At 46.3% G+C, this 14,652-nt stretch overlaps 1 protein-coding gene across 3 annotated transcripts in view; it reads left to right on the forward strand.

Annotated features, from left to right (window-relative positions):
• CYFIP2 (cytoplasmic FMR1 interacting protein 2) overlaps positions 1-14,652 on the forward strand; it is a 134,309-nt gene that overhangs the window by 52,363 nt on the left and 67,294 nt on the right. For 2 of the 3 annotated variants that reach the window (XM_019965309.2, XM_070793920.1), the window contains 8 exons: positions 1,003-1,169; positions 2,226-2,373; positions 4,575-4,649; positions 5,549-5,702; positions 7,124-7,280; positions 7,802-7,898; positions 10,952-11,028; positions 14,382-14,490. In XM_019965309.2, coding sequence (XP_019820868.1) covers positions 1,003-1,169; positions 2,226-2,373; positions 4,575-4,649; positions 5,549-5,702; positions 7,124-7,280; positions 7,802-7,898; positions 10,952-11,028; positions 14,382-14,490 — 984 coding nt within the window. The remainder of the gene's footprint in view (positions 1-1,002; positions 1,170-2,225; positions 2,374-4,574; positions 4,650-5,548; positions 5,703-7,123; positions 7,281-7,801; positions 7,899-10,951; positions 11,029-14,381; positions 14,491-14,652) is intronic. The other variant, XM_070793921.1, reaches the window with a different exon arrangement.

Consider the following 14,652-nt stretch of genomic DNA (forward strand, 5'->3'; position numbering starts at 1 on the left):
AGGATGGTGTGGCGAGTGTGGCAGTCGTCAGGAGGCTTACTTGGCAAGGCTTTCCCCTTCTGAATTCCGAGCCAATCTAGAAGTTAGCACTTGAGGCTGATGGGGGCCGAAGGCTCAGGTTTGGTGAAGCTGGACTAGAGAACATGGCTTTACTCAAGGCCACACCAAGCTTCCTGTTCCTCCCCCATCCTGTGAAACTTCCCACTGAGAAACAGGCAGAGCAGCTGCATAAATATCCACATCCCTTCCTTGGGCTGGGACGGGGATGATTATTGCCAGGACAGGACAGGCACCCAGAGGGGAGGACATGCCCCACAGGCAGATAGACCCCAAGTGAGCGGCAAGGTCACACTGATGATATACACATTACAGTCACCTGACTCTCCACCTCTGCAGACAGATCACTGAGAAGGGGCTAGTGAGGAGGCATCTGGAAGGGTAGAGTACTTTGCCCACAAGATTTCTACAGGAATCCTACTTTATGGATTCAAGCAGCAACTGGCCAAATTATTTCAAAAGCAAAGGTTGTGGAAATTCCATAAGAAATGTTATGGTTTAAAGAAAAAAAGAGTTCTATTTGATATTGTCTGTGGATACATGGTATGTGGAGAGGCCTCTAAAAGTCAGAGTGCTGCTCAAAACATGGTCCACAGACTGGCTGCCGATTGTCACTAGTCAGCAGCGAGACCGGGAGCCGGTGCCAGGATAAAAATTCACTGATGGTGAAGCACACGCCATGGGGAAGAAAGAAGTATGGGGAAGAAATCAGCCGTGTGGCTGATGTCTTCGCTTTGTAGCAGGACTTCCTTGAGAGGGGAGCAGAGTGCTGACTTCTATTCTGGTACACATTTCCTCCCATCCGTGAGCTGGCACTCTCAGCATTGCTGGCTGGCTTCGTGCTTCTGGAAGTCTCCACCAGCACCCTCCCTGAGACATGCCGAGGGTACTGGGTGGACGGGTGTGCTGAGGCCAGTGAGCTCACCTTGATCTGTGCATGGCCAGGTGATCGCCATGATCAAAGGCCTGCAGGTGCTCATGGGCAGGATGGAGAGCGTCTTCAACCAGGCCATCAGGAACACCATCTACGCGGCCCTGCAGGACTTTGCCCAGGTCACCCTTCGCGAGCCCCTAAGGCAGGCGGTACGGAAGAAGAAGAACGTCCTCATCAGGTGGGTCTTCAGATGGCCTTTTTTAGGGCCATGTCCAAAATCAGGGGTGCTGGGTGCAGGCCACGGAGGATGTTCCCGGCTCAGTCAGCTTCCAGGGACGTGTCTGAACACACGGACCCTTCCAATGAGTTCCAGCAAGTTCTAGGAGGCTCTTTTAGGAGATTGGACATTTGGGATAATTTATGTCCCCATCTCTAAGTTTGAAGCCCATATCCACACTGTATAGCTGTGTGAACTTAGTTACTTACCTTCTCTGAACCTCTGGGAAAGGAAGGAAACCTCTGTTTCCTTCATTTGTAAAACATGGGTAAGAATGATACCTACTTGATAGGCTTTTGGGATAATGCAGTGAGAGAATTCATGTATAAACCTAAGCACACCACAGTTTGGAGCGAGTATGCAACACATATGCTGCTACTGCTAAGTCACTTCAGTCGTGTCCGACTGTGTGCCACCCCATAGACAGCAGCCCACCAGGCTCCCCCGTCCCTGGGATTCTCCAGGCAAGAACACTGGAGTGGGTTGCCATTTCCTTCTCCAATGCAGGAAAGTGAAAAGTGAAAGTGAAGGCGCTCAGTCGTGTCCGACTCTTAGCGACCCCATGGACTGTAGCCCACCAGGCTCCCCTGTCCATGGGATTTCCCAGGCAAGAGTACTGGAGTGGGGTGCCATTGCCTTCTCCATGCAACACATATAAGCTGTTATTAAAGTTTTAAATATGCAGAGAATGAAATGGGACTAATGAAACTGTTCTATAAGCAAAAAGAAGAATAGCCATCCTGCTTCACTCAGCTTCTCTCCCACTGTAGGGCTCTGAGCCGAGTTCTCAGGCAGCCGGTGGGCATCAGGATCGCTGGGGCGCTTGTGAAATACAGACTTCCGGACTGCACCTCTGATCTGTGAAGCCAGAATCCCTGGGGGAGGGGCCCTGGGACGAGCATGGTTCACAGGCACGTCAGGAGCTCTAAGGCACGTGATCCTGGATGCTGTGGACTCTAGATCCAGGCTTGCAGCACCTCCTTCTGATGGTCTGAATCCTGGTTCTTCCTTCCCCAGTGTTCTACAGGCAATTCGGAAAACCATCTGTGACTGGGAGGGGGGCCGTGAGCCCCCCAATGACCCGTGCTTGAAAGGGGAGAAGGACCCCAAGGGTGGATTTGACATCAAGGTGCCGCGGAGAGCCGTGGGTCCCTCCAGCACACAGGTAAGCGGCTCCAGGCACAGGCCAATCTGCTGACTCAAAGGCCAGCCAGGCTACGGTAGGTCATCCTGGCTGGACCGTGGGGCAGTGGGCTCGGGAGTCCTCAGGCAGAAGGGGCAGGGCCAAGCAGCTGTTCTCGTCTTTTTCTGTGTTGTTTTGATGTGAGAGGGAGGACCACTAGCGTAAGATTCAGGAGACCTGGATTCTAGTCCTACATCCCTGTGTGACCTCGGGCACGTTATACTGTCTCTTTGTGCCTCAGTTGTCTAATCTGGCAAAAGGGGTAATACCAAAACTGGCTCTCCTAGCCCAGTGACGTACAGCTTCCAAAGTATAGAGGTGTTTAACGTGGAACCTGTATGCATCTCTCTTGTCCCTTTTTAATGAACCCTGACCTCCCCACTTCCTTCCCCCGTAGTGATGTCCTAGTTTAGAAATTCCCAAGTTTCTGCCTCTGACTTGCTGTGTATTCTTGGGCAAGTGCCTTGACCTCTCTGAGCTCTGGTTATCTTCTCTGTTAGATGAAAACTTTGGATAAGATCATGTTACTGACTAAACATCCCTTTTGTTATTCTCTGAACACACCCAAAATCACAAATTGAAAGTCTTTGATCCCTTAGAGAAAATCTAATGATCAGAGATACTCAGAGTTGCTAACCAGAGCTTTTTGAACAAGAGGTTGTCTGTGGCTTATCCAAAGTAGTTGTAATATTATAGGGGGAAAAAAAAAGTAAAGAACCTAGACACCTTAGTTAAATCCTTGCCACTTACTTAAGGATAAATAATCTCTGGTAGGCTTTTTGAGGTACTGAAAGAAGGCTAATAGACCCATTACAGCTTTTAAAAGTCTTACAGGGCCCACAAGCCCCAGCCTGGGAGCTCTTGCTTCACACAACCCTTATGTCTTATCCCTAAAGTCCTGAGTCCTTGAATCACCTGAGATGAGCCATGTAAGGCCCGCCCTGACCCTTTTCGCTGTGTGTGTGTCCGTGTCTGGGTTCGGGGATGGGGCGGGGATGGGACCAGGGTGAGCTGGGATCGCAGCACCGTCATTGCAGCTTCCCTCAGCCAGCAGGCCCCTTGCACTTACCTTGCCTGCTTGAGAGATGTGACACTTCTCAAGGAAGCTTCTACAAAGAGTTCTGTGTAAATGTCAGGGGCCAGAGACCTTTCCAGTCCAGAATGGCCTGGAGGGGCTAAGCAGGGCTTCTGGGTGTTTCTTCTGGGCAAGGCAAAAGAGAGAATGGAAAAGGAGGAGACAGAGGGCCAAGAGGCAGAGAATGAGAAAACAATGGGGGACAGGGAGGGAGAAAGGAGTGCTTGTGTAATGTGAGACAGAGTGTCACCAACAGGCCCTGCCAATGCTCCCAGGTTCTGGTAGGGTGGCGAGAACACACCTGATGGACTCCTGGATGCTCAGCTTGGAATAGCCTTTAGAAACACACTAGTCCCAAACTAGTTCCTCCCCCCATTTTGCAGATGGGGAAACTGAGGTCCAGAGAGGGAACGTGACTTGTCCAAGTCACAAGGTGAGTCTAGGTGGAGGTGGGACGAGAACCAGGTCTCCTGACTCCCACCCCGGGGCTCTGTCAGGGCCCTGGGAGCACAGTAGATGTGGCATCTAGCAGAGCTGGGAGGTGACTGTTCCGGTGAATTAAATGCTCTGCTGAATAAAAGTAGGCGGGGAAAGCGTTTCCCCCTCTTGGATTTCAGATAGTTAGAATCCGATACAAATCGGTCAGCATTTGCACAGATGGGATTAAAGAATCTTTTCTTGGAGGACTCCAAAGGCCATCATTAGAACAGGGCCTCTCGAGTCTTAGGGACAGTCAGCTGTGCCCACCGACAGGGTTGCAGAGGGTGGACTATCTGATGACCCGCAGCTCCGTAGTTCCTTTACCACAAAGGAGGGTGCTGTGCCAGGGGTGGCGTGCCGCTCCTCTCTGTGGCCACGCTGCCCAGCCCAGCCCAGGCCAGGCGCTCGGTGGGTGAGGTGCTAGAGAAGACCAGAGGATGGACGTGGTGGCAGAGGGAGGTTGGAGTGTCTCAGAGGTGGTCGGCAGGTGGCCTCTAGCAGTCGTGGCGGCTTTCCCACCGTATACAATACCTCTTGCTTTTCTCTCTCTCTCTCTCTCTTCTCTCTCCCTCCTCCCTGTCTCTCCTGCCCTCCCATTCCCTCCTCTTCTCTCCCATCTATGTCTTAGGCCTGCCAGTGGTCCCCGCGGGCTTTGTTTCACCCCACTGGTGGCACACAGGGCCGAAGAGGCTGCCGATCCTTGGTATAACACCGCCTGGCTGGGTTGGTTGGGTACACTTCTCCAGGAGGCAGCAGGAATGGACTAGCCTGGCTCCTTACGGCCCCTTCCAGCCCTAAGATTCAAAGACACATGGTGTGGAAAGATCTAGATTAGCGCTTGCGCCCTTTGCACTTAAGGCCCTCTGTAAGCAGGAGTTAATTGTCTAGTAGGCCTCCTGTAAGTACTGACCTTCACCTGCTTTCCGCCCAGCGCTTCGGCCGTGCCATGCTGCTGGCGCCCCCAGAGGGCGCAGCGCCGCTGTCCCTCGGTAATGAAGATTGGAAACTTGAGGTGGTGGGGGGCTCGCTCTGACCCTACATCATTTCACAGTTCATCCGAATGTTAGAACTGAAAGGGACTGGTTGGAGAAAGCATCTGGTACAACCTCCTCATGTTGGCAGATAAGAAAACTGAGGCCCAGAGTGGGACTTTGTGCCCAAGGTCACACAGCAAGTCAGTGGCAGTGCGTAGCCCTGAACCTCCGGCTTTTGACTGTGAGTCCAGTGCTCTGCCCCTGGTCCCACCATGGCTGTCCAGCAGGGCAGGGAGTGACTCCAGGGTGACGTGGAATGAGGTTCTCCTCTGATGCCCACTCCCTGGTCGAGCAGAGCAGGCAAGAACCTGGGCCTTGAAAGACCTAGTAACTACGGGAGGCCCCTGGCCCCAGGCAGAGCATCCTTCAGGGCTGGCCCGTCTCCTTCTTGAAGGTTATACATGCTAAGTTTACTTCTCCAACCCTAAACTGGTGCTTCCTTAAGACAGTTCTTATTAAGGGCAGATATCTACAGAAAAAAAAAAGACTAGAAATACAACACAAAGCAACCTTTTCCCCTGGATGGAGGGCCAGCCCCTGACCTTCCCATCTTCCTTTCTTTTTCAAGCTGTACATGGTGCGGACCATGCTTGAATCACTCATCGCGGACAAAAGCGGTTCCAAGAAGACCCTGCGGAGCAGCCTGGACGGACCCATCGTCCTGGCCATCGAAGACTTCCACAAGCAGTCCTTCTTCTTCACGCACCTGCTCAACATCAGCGGTGAGCGTCCTGTTGAGGTGGGGAAGGGAAGGGCTCCCAGGAACCAGAGCAGCTCAGGCTGTCGGGCCAGAAGTTGCAGACATGGGATCATCAACCCAAAGGGGCATGTTTTTGCCACCAAAGATAAAAGGCATACTTTCCAGCAGAATCTGAGAAAGGCCAGGCTCAGTCCAGCTCTTGTGAGTCAGTTGAATTTAGGAGATATTTGTGGCCAATTTTTTGTAAGTCTTTAGTAAAGGGGGATCACAAACAGGTGACACACTCAGATGCACCTAAGGATCAGGTCAGCTTTTTGCTTTTAAGCAGCATTTCTGAGCTGATTAGTGCCCATTGCTCCTAGAAAAGGGGGCTCCCAAATTGCACCCCATCCCATGTTCCCCCCCCACCGCTCCAGTGTGTGGGTTGCATGTACAGGTGGGATGAGGGGAAGGGAGAGTAGCATTCAAGGGTCCTGAGAGGGTGACCTGTCTGTTGGTATTGAAAAGGGTGATCTAGGTAGAGAGCAGTCTTTGCTGTTGTTCAGTCACTCAGTCATGTCCAACTTGTTACAACCCCATGAACTGCAGCATACCAGGCTTCCCTGTCCTTCATTATCTCCTGCAGTTTGTTCAAATCATGTCCATTGAGTCGGTAGTGCCATCCAATCATCTTGTCCTCTGTCACCCCTTTCTCCTCCTGCCTTCAGTCTTTCCCTGCATCAGGATCTTTTCCAATGAATCAGTTTTTCGCATCAAGTGGCCAAAGTATTGGAGCTTCAGCTTCAGCATCAGTCCTTCCAGTGAATTTTGGATTGACTGGTTTGATCTCCTTGCAGTCCAAGGGACTCTCAAGAGAGTAGTCTAGGAAGGGACTTTGAGGCCTCTGAGCAGTAAGGAATCCAGAATTATCACTAGCAGGGATCATAGGGCCACAGTCCAGCCAGAAGCGGACACCTGTAGATCTGCCTTGACACAACAAAGACACTCTGACACTTAGATGTCATGTTTTCAGGATGGCTTTGTAAAGACATGATGGAAATTGTAGGGGCATCTAAATCTCAACCATCACTGCCCGCCCCCCAGCCTCCACACTGCTGGGTGAACAAATGCTGTCTCCTTTTTTTTCTTCTTGGCCACACCTTACAGTTTATGGGATTCTAGTTCCCCAGCCAGGGATTGAACCCGTGCCCTCAACAGTGAAAGTAAAAAATCCTAACCACTGGACCACCAAGGAATTCCCCAAACACTTTCTTTGCAATAGATGTTAGGCTGGCCTTCAGGTCCAGGAGAGCAAGGTCTACTAATGGAGTCATATTCTTGAGTACCTGCTCTGTACCTAGTACAATGAAAGAAGAGTAAAAGATATTTTTTTTTAAAAAGTCAGAACTAAGATCTTCTGGTGCTTCCAACGTATAACCCAAACTCTTTCCCTCGTGCTTCTAGAAGCCCTGCAGCAGTGTTGTGACCTCTCCCAGCTCTGGTTCAGAGAATTCTTCCTGGAGTTGACCATGGGCCGGCGAATCCAGTTCCCCATCGAGATGTCCATGCCATGGATTCTAACAGACCATATCTTGGAAACCAAAGAACCTTCCATGATGGAGTAAGAGGCAGGGTTGGGCCAGCAAGGAGGTTCCCAAGGTGCTGGTGAAGGGCAGTTTGCTAGCCATAGAGCCCTGTTCTTTCTAGAACTTTCCAGATGAGGCAGTGTTTCCCACCCAGTGTCAGGTCACCATCACATGTGACTCAGCCTTGTAGAAAGGCTCAGAAGTCTACCAGCCTGACTGCCCTTCCCTGGCTTTGTCAGCCTCATCCCAACTGCGTTGGTAAAATGATCATCTCTAAAAATCGGGACACTGATGTCCTTAATGGATACCCAATTGCTTTTAGTCCCAGACTGATTTTTTCAGGCCTCGCATCATGAACTTTGATCTCTGTGGGCAGATTGTAAAATAAATCGTTTCCTAAGTAGAGCCTAGAAACATCATAGCATGCTGAAAGCGCCTCTTTTTCCTAACGCTGAATCCGTTCACCCAATCGTGCATGTTTCCTGAGCAAGTTTAAGTCTGCCAGCCTTGAGAGAGATCATTAGTAAGCTACTGGCCGTTGTTTTTCCTTCCTCAGGTATGTCCTCTACCCTTTGGATCTGTACAACGACAGCGCCTACTATGCTTTGACCAAGTTTAAAAAGCAGTTCCTGTATGATGAGATCGAAGCCGAGGCAAGTGACTGCTTTTCCTTTTGTTCCCACGATCATGCTCCGAGAGTCTGGACTTCTCAGATCTCTAACCACAGGCCCAAAGTGCAGTGTCTGTCTGTTTGAGCTGTGATAACAAAATACCAGGCTGTGGGGCTTAAAAAATTAAAAATGCCAGACTGTGGGGCTTAAAAATTACAGAAATGTATTTCTCACAGTTCAGGAGGCTAGAAGTCTTAGGTCAGGGTAGCTGCAGAGTCAGGGAGGGCCCACTTCTGGGTCCCAGACTTCCCGCTGTATCCTCATGGGGTGGCCAGGGCCAGGGACCTCTCTGGGGTCTCTTTTGTAAGAGCACTGATGCCATTCATGAAGGTTCCATCCTCTTGACCTCACCACTCCTAATTCCATCACATTTGGGAGTTAAGATTTCAGCATACGAATTTAGGGGGACACAAACATTCAGACCGTAGTATGGGATATCAATGACTTGCTTTGGAGACTGATCTTTATAAACATTGTGATAATAAAGGGAACTATTGGAAGGGGAGGATGGTCTTTCTTTTCAGATGATTAATAATGGCAAATGATAGATAGAACTACTTGGGTAAAATTAATTTTCTAATAAGTCTTTTACAGTTGGATTCATTGGTGATAACAACAACAACAGTAATACCAAGAATTCCCTGGTGGTCTAGTGGTTAAGACTGTGTTCTTCCACTGCAGGGAGTGTGGGTTTGATTCCTGGTCACAAAAGTAATATCCTATATGCCATGTGGCACAGCCAAAAAAAAAAAAGAAAGAAAAACAGTAATTCTACCTATCAATTGCTATACTTATACCATTTGCCAGGTACAAAGCACTTTATGGACATTTTAGATAATCTTTACAATGATTTAAAGCAGTATGTTCTACTGTCTAGATTATTCAAGTATCATTGCCCCAATATAACACAGCTTACGGTTTCATTCTAATACTAGTGGGACTGAAGTAGCCATCTTCTCACGTGTGAAGCTGTTGAATTGTCATTTAACGGCTTTATTTTTGTAATGGTCAGCAAAGGCTAGGATGCACTGCAGTAACAAACAATCACAAATTCTTAGTAGTTTGAGACCAAAGTTTCATTTCTCTTTTTTGGGTTGACTAGGAGCTCTGTTCCACGTAGTCTTTAATCTGGAACCCATCTGGGATATTCACCAGTTGCCATGGCAGGGAGATGTGTCAGGGTGAATTTACACTCTGATACTTAAAGCTTCCAGCTGGAAATGACACATGTCATTGGTCAAAGCAAGTCACTTGGTTATGCTTGCTTTCAAAGAGGAGTGAGAAGGTGCAGTCCTACCACCGGCCAGCAAGGAGCAGAAACAGAAGATCAACAGCACTAAGGACTACAAAATATCTCAGTTTTGTCATCTGGAAATTGGAATGAGTCTCCACTCCACTTAAGTATGTGGAGTTATATAAACATAGAATGATACCAATTGTCATTATAAGATTTTCAACTATAAGGTACAAATATAAGATATTCTTATTTATAAAGGATAGATGTGAATATTTTAAGATAAACATTACTACCAAATTACTTTGAAAGTTTATATATTTCAAATAAAAGCTAGTAGAGATGCTGCTTTTTTTCTGAATCTTTCAATTGCTGTGGGAGTTGAGAACCTTGGTGGAGCCCAATGCAAATCTGTCCTCTTTGTCTTCTGAGCAGTACGCAAACTTGGGAAGAAAGGTTCCAGTAGACAAGTTAATTGGTTGCATCTCAGCTTTAACAAGTCCATTTTCTGATAAGATTTTAGTTAATCATGTTCTCTAACAGGCTGAAAACAAAAAAAATCTAGAGTGTCCTGTATACAAGTGACATTTAAAAACTAAATGGAAAGAAAGCATACAGCCCAGCCCTGGGTAACACAGGTGGCCATGAAGCAGAAGCATAAATTGTCCGCCTTTCTTTTCCCATCCTCAGACTCTGTTTTGAACCTGGAAAGGCCTATGCATGGGTACCCAAGCTCCGTCTTCCACCCCTGCCCTCAAACAATGGCCATTTGGTCAACCCTGAGCCCTAGGGGTGTATACATCTGCAGTGCAGTCCACCCCCAGGGATGGACCCAGGGAAAAGAGCACACAGACCCTAGAAGGGGCTTGGGCTATTTGGGTAAGAATATTCAAAGCTGGTTCTAGAAGGGGAGCAGGAGTTGGACACCCCCACCTGGACCCTATGGATTCTTTGCCTGTACACCCCTGGATACCCTTGAAGCTCAAAGTCCAGGGCAGAGGGCTTGGTTACTCACATACATTGTTTTTATGTTCAAAATTGTATTTATGGTATAAAATAAAAGATATGAAAGCTCTTCTGATAAAGAGCCTCATGGAGCTGGGAGTTTGGTGCTAAAAGGATGGAAGATTAATCACCTAAATACATTCTGTTGCCACAAAGTTATCCCATTATTACCCTGAAACTACCACAGCCCATCTCTTTAACATCCCACCTTTGGCCATTCCCTGCTCTTGCCATCATTGGAGAATTTGGCTTCAATCCTCTGTGTCTGGTGTGAACTTTCTTCTCACCTGAGCATCACATTCTGCCACCGACATGCTAAAACACTGAAAAGGCAAGATGATCTCTGCCTCACCAAATATATTTAAGCAAACTTTTTAAAAGGAGGTTTTTAAATTTTTAATAACCATGAACTTCTTTCTTTGCAAAGCAAGGTAAAATTCAAATGAAAGGAAAAGAAAAGAAAGTCTATTAGGAGATGGGGAGACTGATATGTTAATTACAGGATGTGGGCAGGTACCTTGTAACAGCCACGAGGTGGCCAGTGGGGAGGGCAATTCCTCAACAGCGTTTTGAATCTTGCCTTCTCTGTGCCTGGTTGAGGACCTTGAGAGCGAGGGACCAGACTTCCCAAACGCACTTGGCCACAGAATCTTCTTTTCTTTTTTCTTTCCTTCAGAGCATCTCGTTCCTTCTCACACTTTCAGGCAGTCCTACAGTACTGCCCTCTTCAGTTGCTGGAGTTTCTCTAATAAAGTGGGACAGACACCAGTGACATTTCCTGCTTCCTCTTCACCAGGTGAACCTGTGTTTTGATCAGTTTGTCTACAAGCTGGCGGACCAGATCTTTGCCTACTACAAAGCCATGGCCGGCAGGTATGAGAGCTCAGCACTGTGGCACCAAACCTTCCTAAGATTGCCACCTGGAAGGCAAGATCCTCTAGTACAAAACCTCCCTTCTTCTTTAGCACCTCAGGAAATCTGAATGATTCCATTAGCCTGGATTGGATGCTAGCAAGTAGAAGAAAGAGAAATAGGCAGATATGGGGCTAGACCTCACAGAGCTTACAGTGTAGTGAGAAAAATAGACATTAATAAAAACTATTGAATGCACAGTGACAAGGGAGATTCCTGTGAAAGAAAATTTATCGGGAATATATAACAGTTAAACTTGAACCAGTCTTTAGGGTGGGTAACTGGAAGGGCTATCCTGAGAAGGTAACATTTGAGTTCACATCTGAAGTGAATAGGAGTTGGTTGAGTTAAACTAGGTAAAGAGTAGAATGGAAAACTGCAGGCAAAACAAACCACTGTACAAAGTCCCTTTGGCGAAAGCATATTAATAGCATGCATACCTTTTGTTTTTTTACCATAAAAAACAAAGGTTGTTGAAAGGTTTAATTAAAATTAGTACATGTAAATATCTCATTCACAGACCACAGAGGGGCGGGCTGTGTGGTAAAGCTGGGCAGGTAGGCAGGGCCCCGGCCCTGTGGTCTTATAGGCATTTATCCTAGGAGAACTGGAGCACCATGGGATGATTTCCAAAGTGTGACAGTGACCTGATCTGATTTTTATTTTTAGAAGTTTGGTGTTTTAAAACATTAAAATGTAGGGAATGGATTGGAGGTGAGCAACTGTGGGAGTGTGAAGGTCAAACAGGAAACCAGGGAAGGAGTCCAGGTGTCAGGTCTCACAGGCTCATTGGTGCTGTCAGTATGGGCTGATTTAGACCCCTGAGATTTCCCGGGTTCGAGGAACCCATAATAGTGCTGGCAGCACAAACCTCTCTCTATATATATATAGTTACATACATATATGTATCTATATATAGGGTAGTTCTCTTTTTTATTGGAAATCCAAATGTACAAACCAGAAATTTCAAGGACTGTTACATTTTTCAACAGTTAAAGACTTGCTTCCTTTTGCTTTCAACAACTTGAGTTTCTCTGATGTATTTCAGTCAAGAGTTGGTGTGGTGATGGTTTAGTCACTAAGTCGAGTCTGACTCTTGCGACCCCATCGACTATAGCCCACCAGGCTCCTCTGTCCATGGGATTTCCCAGGCAAGAATACTGGAGTGGGTTGCCATTTCCTTCTCCAGGGGATCTTCCCAATCCAGGAATCAAACCCATGTTTCCTGCCTTGGCAGGTGGATTCTTTACTGCTGAGCCACCAGGGCTCCCCAAGAGTTGGTATACAGGTACATAGGTGTCTGTTAACACAGAGTGTGCATTAAATGAAATAATGACTCTTAATGATGGAAACTATAGAAAGCATATACTTAGGGTTTCAGGGAAGCATAGAGAATGCAGCCTTTCACAAAGGAATGATTTCACAAGGATCTGGATTGGATTGAATTGTATGTGGTCCTACCAGAGAGCTGGATTTCCAGTTTCTCCAAGATAATTCCAGTTATCTTCAAAATATGCTGGTCCATTGTCTGTGTAAACAAACTCAGACTTGTCAAATCCTGAGTCCTCTATATATTTAGTTTGCAAAATATCCTTATCTAAAAGAGGAATCTTGGTCTATATCCCTTCTTATAAGACCTGTGGTTTGTCAAAAATACAGGAAGTTGGCATTGAAACATGTAAAATATCATGTATGAAATGAGATGCCAGTCCAGGTTCGATACACGATACTGGATGCTTGGGGCTAGTGCACTGGGACGACCCAGAGGGATGGTATGGGGAGGGAGGAGGGAGGAGGGTTCAAGATGGGGAACACATGTATACCTGTGGCAGATTCATTTTGATATTTGGCAAAACTAATACAATTATGTAAAGTTTAAAAATAAAATAAAATTAAAAAAAAAATACAGGAAGTTGGGGGAGATTGTGAGAAGTTGGAAGAGTCAGAGAGAAAGCACCAGAGGGACAAAATGATCTAGATCACTGCTGTCCATCAGAAATATAATGTAGGCACAAGTGTAATTTTAGCAGTCATATTTTTAAAATTAACAATACTACATTATATGACCTATGATATCTAAAATATTACAATTTCAACATGTAATAAGTGAAAATTATTAAAGAGATAGTTTTTGTTGTTTTTTCTTAAGTCTTCAACACCTCATGTGTATTTTTTTTTAAATTTTATTTTATTTTTAAACTTTACATAATTGTATTAGTTTTGCCAAATATCAAAATGAATCCACCACAGGTATACATGTGTTCCCCATCCTGAACCCTCCTCCCTCCTCCCTCCCCATACCATCCCTCTGGGTCGTCATACTAATAGCGCATCTCAGCTTGGACCCACCATGTTTCAGATTCTTGGGGGCTCACCTGGGGGGTGGCTGCTGTGTTAACAGTGTAGATTTAGATGATATCACTTTCCTGCTTAAAACCTTTCAGTGGCTTCAGTTACACTGAGAAAACCTTTACCCTCTTTACTGTGGCTTATATCATCCCACAAGGATCTGGCCCCTAGACTAACATTGTAAATACATTTTTCCACTATGCTCTCCAACACACCCCCCCCCCCCTTGTCTGCACCTTTCCTTTTTCTCAATGTACCAAGCTAATCATGCCTGAAAGATGCTTCCCCCAAATCTTTCCATTTTTAGCATTTAGGTTTCTGTCCAACAGGACCTCTTTAGAGAGACTTTCCATGATAACACCAAATGATCCTGTTTTGTTATTTTCAGAGCACTTATTGCTCTGCAATCCATGACTCAGTGTGAAAGATAATAATAGAATATCTAATTCATAGGGTTGTTGTGAGATTAAAAATGACTATGCGCATGTCTATATGCATGTCTGGTGAATAGTAAATACTATGCAGGTATTTACTATTGTCTAACATTATTTTATTCCTCTGCTTATTTATTTATTATCAGTCTCTTTTCACTAGAACCCAAGCTCCACAAGGACGGGAACTTTGAATCCTTGGTACCTAGACTGTTTCCTGAGCTATACTAAGCAGGCACTCAATTGCTTTTATGATAAAAAAAAACAAAAGGAAAAAAAGCAGCTCAACTTCTGTGTTGCCTGTCTTTAACATAGAAATTTCATTTCGCCTATTGAGCTTTTCCGGCTGAAAAAATTTAAAGAACTTTTCTCTACAGCGGAAAAAAATAATAATATTTAAAATATATAACATAGATAACATAGTGCTTTATGAGTAGAACCTATGGTTCGAAATACATATGGCTGAGTGACTGAACTCCGTTCACTGTCATGTTTACTGGTTTACTGGCCTTATTTCACTTTTATCCTTTCCAGCGTCCTGTTGGATAAACGTTTTAGGGCCGAATGTAAGAATTATGGAGTCATCATTCCATACCCACCATCCAACCGCTATGAAACACTGTTGAAACAGAGACACGTTCAGGTATGGAGCCAGGTGGAATGGGAGGGAGAGGGGGCTGTGATGTTAGCCTAGACATCAGAAATCAGGACCACGTATCATCTGCCCTGAGTATTGCCCTGTGTGGGCTACTGAGCATAGGGATAATCCAGCCTCAGAATCTTACCAAGAGGCATTGGACTTCCT

This window comes from Bos indicus, chromosome 7, assembly GCF_029378745.1.
Source record: "Bos indicus isolate NIAB-ARS_2022 breed Sahiwal x Tharparkar chromosome 7, NIAB-ARS_B.indTharparkar_mat_pri_1.0, whole genome shotgun sequence".
NCBI lineage: Eukaryota > Metazoa > Chordata > Mammalia > Artiodactyla > Bovidae > Bos > Bos indicus.